Below are 18,208 nucleotides of genomic sequence, written 5' to 3'. Positions count from 1 at the left end.
CTTTGGATTCCAGGAGAGTTCAATTAGGCCCTACATTATTAGAAATATGTCAGATCTCCCGTGTCAGAATGAATTAAGATATATAAGACCTCTGTGATCAGGAGACAGTGTAACCTATGAATGGAAAATATTATTTGCCTGAAAATCTCTTGAAAATCAAAGAAAACTTGAAGGGAAAAGAAACATCAGTCAGAAGTTGTGGACAATGATTTGTCTGGCTGTGCTGTAGTATTTATATACACAGAACCAGAGTTCAGTATGGCAGCTTTAATCCTCCCACTCTCCAACTTCTGAGCATTGCCAGGAGCATACTTTTTCCAAAGAGTTTACAGAATAAAGTATCACATCAATTAACACTGTCATGATGTATAAAAATACAGGAGAAACCTCAAGTGAAGGCAGAGAGTTTTCATGCTATTGTTTAAAGTAGCCTCTCAGTTAAACTTCTCTTAAGCTGACTTTCCTTTTGAGAATTACAGCAAGTTTTGTCACACTCCCAGGCAACACTAGCCTAATGCCAAGCTATGTCTCTGTCAGGGTTTCATGCCCACATTAGTCTGAGAAAACATTCAGGGGTGTTTTGAAATGAACAGGTAACTCAGCCATTTGGCCATATCCATTATTGTGATTCAATTGCAGTGTCCTGTGATATATCCAGTAGACACATCTCTCACAGCACACACCAAATACACCACAGTGCTATCTGAATATCTGCTCACATCCACACACATCTACACATATTTTTACAAGGGAGGCAGTAACATCAAGTGGCAAGGTTCTACTTGTGCTACTTACCTTTCCTGGAAGGTTCTATGTTTTACTCGCTGCAAAAAGATTAAGAAAAACAGCATTTTACTAGTGGGTGTATCCAACCATTGAGCCTGTTAGCTCTTTTGTTTACTACACTTTCATGTTTTCCTTCTAAGACATGCCCCCTCTTTTTCCTGAGCAATACTTTGCCCTTAAATAAGCAGGTGGGAACGGACTTGGAAGTCTCTCCCAGTTTCTAAGCAGATGTCAGTAATCCTTACCCGCTGAATTATTTCCAGGTGCTCTTGGGAATTGCTGAAGTTTTTCCCAATGTCGAATATGCAGAAGGTTTCTCTCTGGCAGGCACTAACCCAGTTCTGATATTCAGAAGTATCAGGAATCCGATCCAGAAAAATACGAAAGGCTTCCCACACAGCTTCCTGGCAGACTGAGTAAAAAGAAAGGGGCTGGGGATAGATCCTTTGTACCAAATGGTAAACTTGAAAGCCTTTTAACAGTGATTTGGCATTTACACATTTTCGCTCAAGATGAAGGAATGCACTGCTTCAAAATGTTGTTTAAAAATTCTTTTAGAGAAGGGGATTTTCAAACTTATCAGAAAAAACCATTTTAACCAAAACTTGCTGGTAATTTAAAAGCCATTGCCTTTAGCACTTTACTTTGCAAAGCTCATTACTGTGAGATGGGACATTTATTTTCAGTACTTGATACCTACTTTGCCTTAGAGTGAGTTCATTATCTGCATTATCTAAAATATGGGTGTCTCTGAAATCAGTGCAGTAAGTTTACTCTAAACTTGCTGTAGGGATGTACTCACCTAGCTGTGTTAGGGCCCCTCAATAATACCTCGGGAACGACCTGCCCTCCCAGTAGAGCAGCTGCATGTGGAGTAGATGTGGTCAGGTTATTAAAAAGGAACAGGCTATCTTTTGAAGAGATTTATTTATTATGAGCTAGCAATTAAGGTTACTTTCTATCTCCTTTTTCTTGCAGCTCTCTGGCATTTGTTTTTCTGAGCAGTTAGTGCTGAATAAAGATATACCATCTGATGATAAGTAATCCAGTTACCAGATAAATGTGACACATGACCAGTGGAGGAGGCATTGTAGTGTGCTCTCCCAGTTTGCCCCACATAAGAGACTGTCCTCATGGTGACCTAAGCTATGATGTGTATCTTCAGAGTTGGTGTAAGGTCACAGGAGGCTGAAGAATCCCACAGCAACTGTCTGAGCTCCTACATCTGAGCTGTTTTGTGTTGTGTGCTCATCCCTGGAAGCACAGAATACACATATATGGAAAAAAGAATAAAATTGTCTAAATTTTCTTGCAGAAAAATTCTCTAGATGACTGATAGGATCCACAGTGCTTTTTCAGTTACAAATGTGTCATGGAACTTGAAGGGAGGGAGGTCATCTCCTAGGCTTTAGACAGAGAAAAGAACCTGAAAGTATATATCCGAAACACATGAAGGTCAGATTATCCCACAGATGGATACAGGCTCTCAGGCTCCAGCATGGCTACCAGATTGCCTTCACATGAAGGATTGTACTGTGGTTACAGGTTCAAGGATGAATCTTTTATCACCACATTTTCAAGTGTAGCTCTTTTTTTGTTTACATTTATAATTTTTGTCAGATAAATTATCATGCTCAACTGGGAGGGCAGAAGTCTTTCCCAGAAATTCTGGTCTTTCCTTGAAGGAAATTTTTTTTAGGATTTGATGAAAGACATTGTAATGGAAAATATGCAATTGTTCAAGGGAGCAGAAACACCTTTTTATGATTGAGTGTGCAAATTATTCAGCTGCAGAGTGTGTTTTATTGCTTGCTTTTTGGGAAGTCCTCCCATCCAGTTTCAGTTGAAGAACTGGATGACACCTGCTTAGAAAATTTTGTGAGGATACTGTTGAGGAAAAGGAGCATTTAAGTTAAAACCTCTTGCACTACAAGACTTATAGAGTCCAATATCCCAGCTGATATCTCAGCTCTCCAAAAAGCTGTCATATTCAGATTTTTAAATGAAAGGGTCATAGTTATAGTCTTTTGAGTTCAGATTGATGACACCTGTCAGTTTCAGGATAGCTTGTTTTCAGCCCAATCTGAGATGTAACCAGGGAGTTTTAGGGACTTTGAGGCTTTATTTCTATTTAAGAAATGCTTTTTGGATCAGCTTCTATGACACATTCCAGATTTGTGTCTAATGCTCATTGGATGCTACAATGGATATAAAATATTTTTATATGTATAGGAATAGCCACAAACTTTAGTGTAGTTCTTCCATGCTGCCTATAGCAAGTGGCTGCTGAAATAAAATTTTTGAAGCTTAACCTCCAGGTCTCATTTCAGAGGGAACAAGTTGGTTCCCCAAAAGAGATCTGATGAGCAGCCAGGTTACACAGATCAACGTGAATGGATGGTGTCTGATAAAGAGGAAAAAATGGATAAGGAAAGATGATTTAGAGAGTAGATGATGCCTTAGATACTTCTGTCCCAGAAATGCTGACTAGCTTTTAGAATTAGCTTTGGACCATCCAGCTGCACTGCAAATACACACACTTCTCGAATACAAAATAGAACAGCAACAGGAGGGATAGATGAAGAAAGAGAGAAAATTTGACCAAAAATTGGAATGATAACTTGATAGGCTTTCTGTAGGCAAGGGAAGTAAAAAAAAAAAGAGCTGGGAAGTGACTGACTTGGTTGGAAAAGTCTTATTAATAAAATGTCTGAAATATTTCTTCTTCCCTAAGCTTTTTTCATGACTTGCTAGCAATTATCTCAGTGTTCATTGTATACCAACACTGCCATAGACTTAGTATAACTACAGATACACCAACACTATTGTGCAATGACCATTTAATGATTCCAATACTTGTCCTAAGCTGGTGCTATTGATTTTTGCATAGCAATGATGGTACCTGCTCTTTTCAGAAGGGGGATGCTTCTTTCAACACTAATGCAAGCACAATTTGTTCTTCATGTTCAGCCATGCTAGAACACTGTGCAATTACTCTGAGTTCATTAGTCCTTTGAGTGCATTGTTTTATTTTCTTGTGGTAACTGTCTATCTTGAACCCTGCTGATACACATGTAACATTTGATTATCTATGTAAAAATAAAGCATAAAGTCAATAGCACTTACACTGCCTAAAGGTGAAGAACAAGTTTCTGGAAAATTACTGTGTTTCCTCAGTTAAAGGAAAGACTTTGAAGGAGGAAGTACATACTACAATAATCGTCTTACCTCTTAATCTGTAGTAAGCTTGGTGACTGGCTAAAATCTGCTTCACTGATTCTTGTGGGCAAACTTTCACACCAGTTGAGAAAAAGGATGACCTCTTTGTCCGGTGTTTTGCCATGTCAAATATCCGCCTTATGGTTGATATCCTGGACCTCTTTGTTGTTCTTTCTGTTTTGTCTGACCCTGAGGTGACTGCAAGTTGTTTGGCTTCAGCACGGTTAATTTTATCAGGAATTTCTGTAAAAACAAAACAAAAAAGAAAGTACATAAACATACCTTGCCTAGGCAGTAGGTATTCAATGTAGGTTCATGTCTTGAAAATGGACATGAACTTGAGAATTCTTTTTGCTACATTATAGTGGAGTCAATGCACTGATTGAACAATTGTGCTGAGGAGAAGCAGCCTCTGACCACTCGGGGGAACTGCAGCTCAAGTGACTTGGTAAATAATTTCCTTGCATTTCAACACGTGACCCCAGGACACACAGGGTAAAAGTTTCAGAAGCTCTAAATCCTGTTTTCAAAAGTGACTTTGGATTAGATCCACAAAAGACACTTAAGTGCTTGAACTTTGTGCTACAGCATCTCATTTGTGAGCATATCGCCCTGCAGGGAAATTTACAGTACAGTGATAAGTAATGTCTACACTGCAGATAAGTAAAATGAGAAATAGGTGTACCTTAAGTCTTTAAAATCTTATCTTTCCTTTGGGCTTCAAGGAACATCTCCCTTCAAATCAGGTTCATAACCTTGAAGCTATCCCAAGAACTCGACCCTGAAACTTTCAGAAGTTGAACAGAAGTTTTATTACCTTTGGGAAAAGAAAGGCCTGTTTCCAGTCTGTTTTACTCCATAGTGCATTGCTCTATCCTTCCCTCACATAAACTGACGTATTAACCAGATGAGACTGATTGTTTCTTTGCAACTGGATGATAGGTGTTGTGAATTCTCTGGCATCATATTTTAATAAAATTTTAAATGTTCCTGGCCAAGTGGAACAGTTGCAGTAGAAAAAAAGTGAAATCAGTAACTAGGAATTGAAGACCTAGGATTAAATTTTACTTATGAAACTATTCAGTTATGAAAAATGGAAAAGCTTCCAGGCTGTCAAGATAACCTCAAGCGTAGGAACTTCATCACAAAAATTCAGGACTCATCTGGTTCCACTTCTTAAGTATTTGTGCTGCAGTATTACATGAATAGCAGCTACATTTAATATGAAAAAGTCAATGCCAAAAATAGAGTATAAACTACAGATTTAAATGAGGTGAAATACAGCCATTTGCAGGATCAAGTGACAGGAGCAGTAAGTATCTTTTAGGTTATCTTCCAAAGTTTTGTATACATGTTAAAGATGTTAATAAATTTTGTATCCATGTTAATAAAGATGTTAAATTTTTAATAATTTGATACAGTAATTACAGATGAAAAATAAAGAAAAATCTAAGCAGAATAGAAGACAATTTGAAAGAATTAGAAAGCTTTAAGCAAGACATGTGTGTCCTGATGAATGAAGTGAAAAAATTACTTTGAAAAAAGGTTTTAAAACTTCTAATGGAGGAATAATGGGAAATAATAGGGTTAAAAAGGAGTAAGTTCAGTAGGAGTAGCACTAGCAAGAAAAATAGGAGTAAAAAATTATCAGTTTGCTGGAGAAAGAAGAATTGTCATGCTGCATATAACAAATACTAATTACCCTGTTCTTAGGCAAATCAAGAGAAAATAAGGAAGGTTAAAAACACATTATCTTGACACTTTGGAGTAGTGTTAATTAAATGTTTAAAGAAAAGTGGGTAGATAAATGATGAGAGAAAAATAGTTGAAAAACATACTTTTATAAAAAGAACAGTATATGAAATGAAGAATAGGGAATATTCTACTATGTGTGTCAGTAGATATATATATGTATATCAATATATGTCTCAGATCTGATTAACTTCCAAAGGAACATCCACTGTTTATTGTATAGAAATCATAGTAGTAACATGTATATTTTGAGACAGGTGTTACACTGATATGGAAAAAAGTCAACTGTTTGGTTGTGATGAATATTGTCTAAAAGAAAGGAAGTTATAGAACAAAGGTATTAGGTCATTGTTATTACTTTTTAATTCATGCCAGGGACAGTGACCTGCAGACCTAGAACTGCCTAATTGTTGCAAGGTAATTTAAAATGATGATGCAGTCATATAATATTTGATATGAAATGAAATGAAATTGAAGTAATTTTTCCACATTAATGTCAAGTCACAAACCATAAACTGCATAAAAGGAATTTCCCCTGTGGAAACACGTTGGGTTCAACAGAATCCCCAAATGGCCGAACACTGAGTCAGCTGAGACACAGAGTTTTTTAATGTTATATTCAAATAATTGAAATCCTCTAGAAGAGAGAATCAAAAATCCGCATGGAAAGCAGCCAGTTGTAAGTCCATTACCTTTCACAAGGTGTATTAACTGAGCTAGACCAGCTGCCCAGGCAGCCTCACCAACTGGGGCAGAGGATTTTGTCACTAAGCTCTTTGATAGCTTTTGTATGGAGCAGAGGTCTTTCTTGAAGGATTTGCTTCTTCTCCAGGATTTACCTCTAAGTCTTTAACTTGAATTAAGAGTTATACTATTCATAAAACTGACAAAGGAGATTCTTCTCAAATGATTGCTATAATGATTTCAAAGTCTCCGTGTTAGGGTCTGTATTTGGTCTTTTCACTCTGACAAGGGATCAGTTGTTTCCTGCTCTCAGTTTGCACTGTTCTGCTACCCTATTTAGGGTGTTTATAAATTTTTTAAATTATTTTTCTTTTCATTCTTTCCATTCAATTTTTTTTCCTTTCTTTCTTTTTTTTTTTTTTTTTTCAGGACGTGTTTCTAAAGCATATCTATTGTAATAGGTTGAATTTACTTTATATCTTGTACTTAGTAATTTTCTCTTACTAGAATAACTTTTATTATACTAATTCTTTGAAATAACTGTTTTATTTAAACCAAATTTGAATTGGAAAAAGCATCAGCCTTTCTCTTCACATGATTGTCCAGGATGAATTTCCTAATATTTGCTGATTGTGAGTGGATAAAAACTTACCTTCTGGCATAAACATTTCCTCATAATTCTTCAGATCTGTGTTTTCTACTCTGACTGGGGAAATTCTGAACTGAGAAATTTTTACCTAAGCCTCACAGATATTTCATCCATAAACTTGACTAAAACCTGTCTCCATCTATACCTTTTTAGATGCTTTGATTTCACTGTTGTGGGTTGAAAAAAAAATCAAAAAGACACAGGCTATTGCCAATATGAAATTGAAACCATAGATATTAGTTGATCCCTTTTCTTTTTTACTATGCAACATAGTAATGGAACACACTGGAGTGATGCAATTTTTACAGGTACATCATTTGATCATCTAAATAATCCAAATACCACTAGGTTGGTTAGCTTTTCTTAAAATAAATAACATCTGTATTTTTTTTCTAATTATTTTTTATCCAAGACCATGCAATTAAAATATTCAGTGTTTACTGCAAATATACCCTGTCCAATTTGACTTTTTATTATTTAACCCTGTTGTTTCACAGAGGTGACTGTCTCAGTTTTACTTTTAAAAGGTTTAAGTTTTTTAGATTTATTTCATAGTTCTAGGGCAGAAGTACAGATAACTGCAGAAGACTGATAATGCTTTAGTCTACTTTAGCTAATCTCCAAGATTCCCTAAACAAACACCTAATTCTCCTTTATTCTCTCATGCAAGAATCTACACAATGTCCAAATTTTCCAGGTGACATACTTGCAGAAAAATACTGAGGTAGTTTTACCAAGGTTATCTACAGAATCACTGTCAACTGTTATTAAATTCTGGAGTTCCTGACATCTAGTCCTGAACTTTCACAAATATTACAAAATTTTTTCAAAACATCATAAAGCAATTTTCCAAATATGATACAGCAATCTAATTCATATGGGATCTAATCAAAGTGCTCTGATATCCATACCAATCTCTCAAGTGCATAGCACTGCTCTTCAGGTTTTGGTTTCAGGCAGATAAATGGTATTCATTTCACATATTAAAAAATTGAAGTTCTCGAAATTAGGCCAGGCCTCTTCTCTGTGTCTCTTGAGACTTGAATTATCAAATTTATATCCTAACTGAAACAACAAGGCAGGAGGAGCAGATTTCAAAAGTTCCTATATATTATTAATAATCTGCATGTCAAAAAGGGAAAAGTAAATCACTGTTGAAATGGATTCTAGAGAAAAAGAGTTTAAAGTTATTCAGATAATTGGTCAGCTTTGGTTGTATTTTAAATTTGCTTTTATAAACATAGGAGCAAGAGGGCCTTATTCATACCTTTTTGTGTAAATGGAGTGGATGCTTCTCTATACAGCTTAACTAATTTCTCTCTGTTAATAGTACTAGGTTTGGAAGGCCTCAAATTTGGAGTTGGTAGTTGGAGTTGAAAAATTGCATTTTTCAGAAATGTAGATGATCTTTGGGTAGTAACATTTATATACAGCATTATTTAACGGGTAAACATTTATTTGACCTGAGAAAATTTAGATGCCATCAAATACTAAGAGAATAATTAAAAATATGATAGCTAAAGATTTGATAGCAAAATTCAAGGTGACAAAATTGTCTGAATAATTCATCATTAAAATCATCAAAAGTTTTGAAATGTGAAAAAGCAGATTAGTCTGAAAAGTCAGTGGATCTTCTTAGGATAGAGAGGAATGCTTGATTTATAAATGAGACATACTGCCTGCACAATAAAATAATAACTAAAAGACCAGGCTTATGTAAAGGGAAATGTTGAAATAAAATAGAGAAAGCTTATTAGGAAGGTTAATTCAGCAAAGATCCATAAATATGTTGAGGTTAAATTTATAGTGGGGCTAACATTTTGTTGATAATTGAGCCAGTAACAAAAGCACAGCTAGTGCTTTTTGCAACTAGTCCTGAAAAGTTGATCTTGAGATTTCTGAGTTGGCTGATCTATGTAAACACCAGATGGAGCATAGAAAGTACACAGAGGAAATACCAGGGCTCTTCACCCACAGGCACTCTCCTCTTGGCACCAGTGGGGATCCCACATTCTAATGGCACTCGTCAGTGTCAGCCAGTGCGCCCATGACATGTCCTCTCCTCACATTCCTTTTCAAATCTTTTATTCCATGGCTTCTTTTCCTCAGGTCTGTTGCATGGGAAGAGTCTACATGGATTTGAAGGGGCTTAGATGAGCAGGGACAGATTAATATATGGCAAGACTTTATCAACACGTGCTGCCAGCATCCTTTGTGCAGCAATCTCTATCTTCCCATTCAGATGTGAAAGTGGAGGTGTCACTCTTCCTGATGTTCAGGGCTGCTTTGTCATTGCTTTGCCAGATACTGCTACTTTGACTGTGTTTGCTTTGCATTTCCAAGTGTGTTTCACAAACTTAAAGACTCACAGTTTGGAAAAGTTTAGGGTATGGAATTCCATACTAGAAAAATGAATGCTAATATTTAATCTGCTCAGGTCTTGTCTGTTCAATGCCCTTAAACCCAATGTTGTAAGGCTTGCATGAACTTATCTTCCTGTGCAATATGTTATTGAGCTGTTTTTAATGCACACGGGAACTTTGAAAGGAATTCCTGAGGCACTCAGCCATGGTGATTGTTGCATCCTGGTGGGGCTTACCTGGTCTGTAACTGGGGTAGCTGAGGCACAGTGGGGAACTCACTTGGATCTCACTTCTTCAGGTTTAGTGCACCTTGCCAGTGAACTGCTGAGTAAGAGGGAAGTGCACACTACTCTGGGGAAGTTTTGGTGAAAGCTGTTGACACTGATGCTTAGCTTCAGTAGAAAAGGAAATCTGGCTGAGAATGCATTCATTTCCAAAAAAGGAAAGGGGGCTAAGACATATATATAAAAGTAAGTAATTTTAATTTCTCAGAATGAATATTGACAATGATAAGCTTTGTAATTACTGTTTGGTATGTCGCCTTTGTAAATTCCATTCTTAAGTGTGACAGTAGCATTGCCTGTGGAATGAGGCCTGGATCTCTAATTTTGGCAATTCTGTATCTATGGGAGACAGTTCAGGCCTCCAGTTTGGAAGATCCTGCGTCTAGCTGGCTAAAATTCACTTGTGAACTTTCTGTACAAGAACTGCAAAGATAATGGCTACACATTATAGAACCCTTCCTGTACATACTAATATCTTGTATTATGCAAGATTCAGCATCACCTTTGCATGTCAGGGAGGTGCCAGGCTCTGCTTGTGCAGTGGAGACTTTATACAAAAGACAAAATATGCCAGATCCCTGTGTCTCTTGCTGGGGTTCAGCATGACAAAACAGCACCTTCACATATTCAGAAGTTGCACTCAAGCTGTCTATGACACAGGAGAGGAGTTCCAGGCTTCTGCTTAAGAGCTAAGTTCTGTAAGTTTCAACCTTTCAAAGCCTATGTTAATTTTTAAAATTAGATCTATACCAAGGGACTTCCTTCTCAAGAATCCAGGAAAAGGGTGGGTTTTCATAAATCCTGCTTCTTGTCAGAAACACATGATAATTCTTCTTCAAATATCTATGAAAGCTAAAGAATCTGGTATTGTTAACATAGTGCTCTAATTAGGTAAGTCTCCCATGAATCTTTGTGATACACTCCTATTGTAACCCTTATGTTAAAAATATTAAGTTTTTGATTATAATGAAACAACCTACACCTCAGAACCATGTATGGAAATAAATCTGAAGAAGAACATGATAAATTATTCAGAAATATGTGATATAAACAATGCCATCAGTAAATGTTCAAATTTTAATAAAAACTCCAAAATTTTTTGTTTTAATGGTTTTATGTTCAAAGCTAGGAGATGACATTAGATAATGGTTCTTTTTCAGAACCCTTCAAATTAAACTGGATTTACATTTTGATACCAAAGATCATGGGTGCCATCAATTAATGTGCTCTTGGACTTCAGTAAGTGTGGAGAATTTAATTTCTACAAGTCAGTTACACTGGGAAGGTAAAATAGATATCAGAATTCCTCAGCTGTTGCCCTCCTCTGCTCATGCATATCTGTGTGGTTTCCTATGCCAAGTGGAGAAATACAATTGAAAATCATCTTCAGGAAGAAACAAAGAATTTGGAACAATTTTGATGAAATTTATGCGTGGGCCTTAGACAAGCAGTTTTGTCTCTCTCTCGTGCCTTATAACAGACAAACAGTTTTGTCTCTCTCTCTCTAGAGTAGAAAATTTAGTAACTTCTTCGAATTATACTAATTATACAATTATACATGGGAAAATAATTGCAGCATATTATCTACTTATTATAGATGAGAATGGAAAGCATAACATGCAACTGGTAAGATTTTCCTGCTTTTGTGAATATAGTTGTCATATAGTAATGACGAAGCCACATTCACAATAAATACTGTCTGTAGGTGACACAAATATTGAACATGCTGAAATGTTTGAGTCAACATATGATTTTGACACATTTTCTTGCAGCCTGACAAAAACATAGTAAGAAACTCATGTATTCATAGATGTAACATGTCTCATTAAAGGTATAAATGTTTACATTCTCTTTCAGACAGAAAGATGAAAATTTTTATTCATCAGCTGTGCTCACTTCTGCTGCTGGAATTCATAAAAAATATCACAGGCCATCTATGTTTTCATTGCCAGACTGTGAATCTTGCAACAGTCTGCTTGAAGTCCAGAACCTGGACTAGAAACAGCATTGAAGAGTGATTGGTTTTAATGCTCATGTATGAAACATGTATCTATTTAGATTTCTTTGGTCAGCTTAGAAGCATTTGACCTGAAAGGCTGTTCTATTAATTGATATGGATAGATGCAAGAAAATGCCTTAAATGTTTGATTTCTTGGAGGGATGCAACCCTCCAATTGGCAGTGATAAAACACTCAACTGAGCACCTCTGCTTCTAATTTTCTGATTAGTCATTCTCAAGAGGTACAGCCTTCTCTGAGAAAGTCAATGAGACAGCCTAGGTTCAAGTTCCATTGATGCTTTGCCATGTATGTCAACATTTTTAGTTTTGATTCAAAGAGCTGCGGTGCAGAATGAGTTTATTGAGGTAACTGTATTCACATATGATAATTAGAATGTCTGGTGCATGAAAAGGTGCCAGAAGCCCCAGTGCCATCTCTTCACTTCAGCTTGTGTAATTGGAACTGGTTGATTTTCCTCACAGTTTGGGGTCACTTGTTCTGTGGTACAATCTACAGCCTCTGGCTAATTGACTACACCTCATTTTGACAGAACCTGACTTGCACTTAACCTTACTTAACTTAGTTATGTATCAAGCTGCATAGACCATGTTTGGTTTGGAGGACACCTAATCCAGTTCTTGATCTAAGCATGACAATTTACTCATCAAGTTTTGAGGGAGAAGAGGAAAGGGGAAAGAACTTAAATAAAAATGTCTTCATTTTGTGCCATCACCATGAGATCACAAAATTAAAGATGTGTGCATTGCAGTTTCCTGCCTGAAACTCCTGGGGTTTCTATGATCTGTGCTGAGTCATATGTATGAAAGGTATACCTGCAACACAGCCACTAAAAACAGTATTTCAGGTAACAGGGGTACCAAGATTGTCAGTATAAAGTTGGGTAAAGTCTCAGGGAGTTATTGAAACATTTGAGTGGCCAGGAAGAAGCAATTTTGGCTCTTCACTGAAGCAGCACTTTAGAAGCCAGTAGAACCTCACCAATGGAAAGACAAGCATGGTGGCCTAAGTGCAATTAATTATGTAGCTGTGAGCCTGGGTCTTAGTGATTTGCAGATGTCTGTGTAACCAGAATCAGCCCAGCAACCTCTGCTGCTGTCCTGCTCTGTGACTGCAATGCCTCTTACGAGCCAGGGCTTCAGTTTGTGTGTCACACCTCAGGCCCTCATGCTTTTGTGAAATGAGAATGACAGCGCACTCTGTCAGAGCAGGTGAGGGTGAAACGGCTGCTGTGCTTGCCTACAATGATAAGGCATGCTGCAATTATGTAAGGGTATCTACACACACCTACGCTGTGGCAGGTGCCAGGGTACTCCCAGATGATTGTTAATCTTGTGTTTTTCAGACAGGTTACTGTTCTGAAGTCTCTGTCTAGTAAACAGCAGCTGACGGTGACTAAATGCCAGCAGACACATACAGGAAAGCAGGTAGGTATTTCTTTCTTTCTAAGAAGTGTGTTGTTCAAGATCACACATTCTGAAGGGGAAGAAACTAAAACACAGTTGGGCTTACAAAGTACAAACCTCACGGAGTGTACAAGATAGTGCACATAATTTCTGATTAACATGGAAGAATTATGTGACAGAGAATGATCAGAAGAGTAATTTTAATCCCAAAGGGACTAGGTTGGACAGAGGAAAAAAAAGAATGAAAACATATTCAAAATATTTCAAAGCATCAAAATGCAGGAGAATGCATTCAGAATTTTCCTTTGGGGAAGAAAAGCTGTCTTGTGGAAAGGAAACCATGTTTGCTACATGATGGGTGTTGTCCATGTCACTTAGTGCACTGCTTAAACCACAAAGACTCCAAAATTAGCTGAAAAATGAACATGAACATTCCACATTTCTATTAGGTTAAGACTCCCAGTTATTTTATTACAGCCTGTAACTTAATGTCCCAGCAGAAGGAGAAAACCTTTGATCATTAATATTGACCATCTTGTCCATGGGTGTTTTCTGAGAAAAATTTCACATATTTTGCTATTCATTCACATGCAGTTCACCAATCCCTATGGCACAAGTGTGACTATTCCTGGAATTAATCTTTAGGATTCAGTGACAATGGCCTAGTATTTATATTGCAGTTTAGCTTTTAGCCAGAAAACAGAAAAGATCAAATCCCATATATAGTGCAGTGTTACATTTGTTTGAGAAAGGAGAGAATAAAGGAAAAGTCTTACTTTTCATAAGTTTATAAGCCCATCCAGGAAAGCCAGCTTTAACATGATAATTCTTATTTTATGGATGAGAGTAGAAGATAATCCTAGTGCAAAAAGCAGATACATCTTGCTTTCTTTCTTTGTTTGAAGTTTTATATTCCTTGATTTTCCTTTTCCTTCGGCACAAATTTGCTTAAACCTTTTTTTTTTTTGATGGCAATTACAGTAATGAAGATCTGAAACATTTATTGTGGAATTAGAACAGCCTAGCGGGAAGGGCTGAGTCAGAATAAATTAAAATGATTTCATAGAGCACACACAAAGCCTTTGTGTCCTAAGGAATGGCTGAGTAAATAGCAGATATTTGCTTGCTGAATAAAAAATGTCACAAAACAGCCCTGAACACGCTCTGACCCTGTACTTTCTTAGCATCAGTGCAAGGATGTACCCAGCATCAGGGCATAGTTCTGAGACTTCAGAGCTCCTCTGCATTTTGGAATTTAGTCTGGCTGTTCAGGAGTTTACTATTCAGATTGTGTGCACAGACTTTTCGCTGTCAAAAAGTTTTAATCCCTCTGACTTTCCCTTTTCATTGCTAGAGACAATTTTTGTCACGACAGTGGTACTGTAACTCTTATTTAGCTCTCTACAGTTTCCTGTTTGTTTACTGTGGAATTGGAGGTGCTCCTGGAGAGCCTCCAAATGGATGGGGGAAGGACTCTATGGGTCCTTAAATAGGGACAGGGAGGAAGGACCAAAAAACATTACTAAGCAAGTTCCATATTTGTTAACCCACCTTTTGTTAAATATAAATATGAGTAAACAATTTGAATTTTAGTTTTTAATGAGGAAAAAAACAACTGACTAACCCTTTAAATATTTAGAAATTATCTCTATTTTTTTAAGATGGGGCTGTTTTATATCTTAGTCTTTTATTTCCTAGTCTGTCACAGTTTACATGTACTTCAAATCTGAGCAACTGTAAAGGTCTCAAAATTCCCATGTTAGGAGCCCTAAGGAGCAATTAATGCAAATATTCAGACTACTGGGAGAGCCTATACACTTGAAAAAAATATTTTCTGTAAGTATCTGACCCTAATGCTAAGTCATAAAATAACAGCTCTGGAAGTATCTTTGCTCTGAAAAAGAAGTTTCTTAACACAAGCATTAAGTGTTTTGAGATCTGTGCGTATATTTGAAATCAAATAGTTTAAAAATATTATGTATGGCATGACTAAATGTCAAAACCAAGTTGTTATTATTATGCATTTATGCATACCACCTGCACTTTATAGAACTGGTGGCAAGGAATATTTCTAGCTATTTCTAGTATTCCTCTCTGTCAAGATAGTCCCCCATTGTTTTGCTGATCTTTTATGGAAAGTGTATTGTAGTATACAATGACAATTTGCAATAGATGAAACTATGAGATGCCACTTTTACCACTATTGCTTTCTAAGCTGTAATTATTAATAGGGACTGCAATGATGCCATCAAGCATGCATGAATTGCCTGGAATTCATTCTGTCTCTTTCCATCACAGAATATTCAACTTAAATGAAAAAACATTGCATCTTGATAAAACTTGTTTTCTTGTCAGACATGAAATATCATCATTCTCTCATTTTTTGCCACATTTCCAAAATATCATTAGTGATTAAATGAAACCATTTGCATAGAATCTAAAAGTAAAATTAAAGAGCCACAAAACATAATTCTAGTGCTAACTATATATTTCCCAAGGATTTTTTCAGTTCTTTATTTGTCCACTAGAGAAGATTTACACAATTTAACTGAGATACAAGAACTGTGGTCTGTATTTCTCTTTTTCTTTAAGAAAAGCAGGAGTTTTTTTAAAAAACCCAAATGTGTAAATAAAATTTTCCAATTAGTATTGACAGCAGGCTATATTTCATATTGTCTTCCTAACAAATATTTAGATAACGTTGAGGAGACTTATCTTTTATAATTTTACATTCTTTGCATTTAATTAATAGGCCTGACATAAAAATAGAAGGTCATTGACTTGAGCACACATAGCAGTTGTAATGTTAGCTTTTAATTCAATTATGCAAATATCAAAGCATAGATGGAAAATTTAATGAGAAATCTTCTCTAAAATTAAATGCATTCCCCAAAGCTCTAAATCTTTTGAATATGGGACTAACCAGGAAAAATCACATCACTGTCTTTTCTTTTTTGTTGTTGAAGTAGCTTTATAAATGTTGTGGACTTTTAAATGTTTTTAAATAGAGCAAGAGTTAGCTGATGTATTAAGTACAGATTAGTTCCCTGTATTTCTGTTTTCTTGAAAATAATTTTATAGTTATTTTTATTACATTAATCTATACTGGTACTGCCATTTTTGTATATTTGACAGTGTGGTGTATTCTTCCAGAATATGTCCATCTAGAAGTTTTTGAAGTTGTTTTTAATAATCAAAATAAATGTCTTTACTAGTAAATGCAGATATATTTTGCTACTTTCTTTTCATATCAGTGATGAAAGACCATCTTCAACCACGTCAACACTGAGATGATATTTCAGCCTTTTTAAAATTTCCATATATTTTTCTCACAGATAATATTTCTTTTTCATAACAGAACCTAAATGAAGCTAAATTGCATCTCTTATACATATTGTAAAACCTGCAAACACACATAAGAAATAACGCCAATATTTCCTTTTCCAGCTCTACTGATAGCAGTATCAGTAACCGTAGTGTCTCTAGGAGTATTGTCAAAACACCACATTCTACACTAAAAATTCTGTAATAGGAAAGCCTTTGATATTGCAATTATTTTGTTTCTCAACATATGCAATGCAAAATTCATCTAAACCTTATATATTAATATATGAACTTACCTCTGCTTCCCTGAACTTGGAGAGCAAGGCAAATGATCAAAAATATTAATCCAGTTTTCAAATGCATGCTGTCTATTGATCATTCACAGTTTTCAAGACCAGTCATGCAGGAAACAAGAAAATTTTTGTCAAGTAGAAGAATTCTGTTTTCTTAGAGAACTAAAATCCCCAAATGTCTTTATTTTTCAGGTGTCCCCAGCCTTGGACTGCATGGAATTGCAGCTGGGCAGAGTGCAACAGGTGCCAGAGTGCAAGAGCTGGGCGAACCCTCCGACGCCCACACTTCTAGCCCGGGGAACTGGAGTGGTAAGACAAGAGTGACGAAGTTTTAAAAAAAAGCAGTGTCTGTTTCTGGAATAATCTGTTTATCTGCTGCTCAGACATAATCCCTCTTACGGTCCAGCTGGAAGAGCTTTCTTCATCTTATTAACCTTCTGGAGCGGCATCTGTCAACCCCAGGAGACTTCAACAGCACCATGATAAACAACGGAAGCCTCTTCTAGTTCCCATTGCCTTGGATTGTTGATCCTTTGGGCATTCTGGAGGTATGGCATGTGAGCACAGGGAGAGATAATGGTGCTGTTTCCAAACCAGTGACCACAAACCCCAGGGAGCTCCCCTAGGATAGCTTTTTCCTGAAAGAACACTCAATGCTTAGCTCTTCCACCGCCCATGTCTTGCAATCCTCTCTCTCTTGTACCACAGGGGTGCTGTTGCAATATTCCTGTTGGAGCAGTGATGATGATGATGTGTGACAGGGGTGAAGTGATGACTCAGCAGTGAATTGCAGCAGTGTTCAGGGCTGGCACAATCTGATGCCAAACTGTGACTGGGGCAGGGAAAGTGCTGCATGGTGGGAGGAAAAGAGAAAGTGGTGGGAAATGCTGTTCCAAGCACACAGCTCTAACTGGGCCAAGAATTGGCAGCAGCTGAATACACTGTTCAAACAGCTCTGCTCCAGTTTCACAGATAACTATTTCAGTTACATATTGGCAAGTGTAGGTGTTTCATACTTACGCTTTGATTTTCCAATACCCTTTTTACTGTTGCATTACACCTGAAAATGCTACCAGGTAGGCATTTCTAGTGGTCTTTCCCCCTTAAAATTTTTTGTCCAAGTGCTTTAACATAAGAAGTATCTCAACTGCCAGCAAGAATCTGTAAGCACAAGTTACTTTAAGAACAACCTTCATTTGAACCCAATCAGTATTCTATTTTTACTTAGGATTTAAACAATGGTAACCTCCCTCCCTTTCCAAGATTGCCCGATTTCAACTACTCAGACCAGCTATGGTGCAGACTGAGCTGGGTTCACACAAGATTTGCTTTTTTTTTTAGTGTATAAACTTTCATGCACATTGTTTTTTATTGGTCCAACAAAACAAATTAGAATACCTTGTATAACACCAAAACAAAATTTAGAATAC

General features: G+C 36.6%; 1 protein-coding gene across 1 annotated transcript in view; it reads right to left on the bottom strand.

Annotated features, from left to right (window-relative positions):
• Positions 1-17,573, bottom strand: part of IMPG1 (interphotoreceptor matrix proteoglycan 1) — a 55,866-nt gene extending 38,293 nt beyond the window's left edge. The window contains exons 1-4 of the mRNA XM_005486009.4: positions 16,782-17,573; positions 4,015-4,248; positions 1,032-1,198; positions 796-824 (exon numbers count right to left, since the gene is read on the bottom strand). Of these exons, the coding sequence (XP_005486066.1) occupies positions 796-824; positions 1,032-1,198; positions 4,015-4,248; positions 16,782-16,848 (497 nt within the window). The 5' untranslated portion in view covers positions 16,849-17,573. The remainder of the gene's footprint in view (positions 1-795; positions 825-1,031; positions 1,199-4,014; positions 4,249-16,781) is intronic.
• Positions 17,574-18,208: the final 635 nt, after the last annotated feature.

Source organism: Zonotrichia albicollis, chromosome 3, assembly GCF_047830755.1.
Source record: "Zonotrichia albicollis isolate bZonAlb1 chromosome 3, bZonAlb1.hap1, whole genome shotgun sequence".
NCBI classification, from domain to species: domain Eukaryota; kingdom Metazoa; phylum Chordata; class Aves; order Passeriformes; family Passerellidae; genus Zonotrichia; species Zonotrichia albicollis.
The sequence above is the reverse complement of the archived record's forward strand: the minus strand, read 5'-3'. Positions and strand labels throughout refer to the sequence as shown.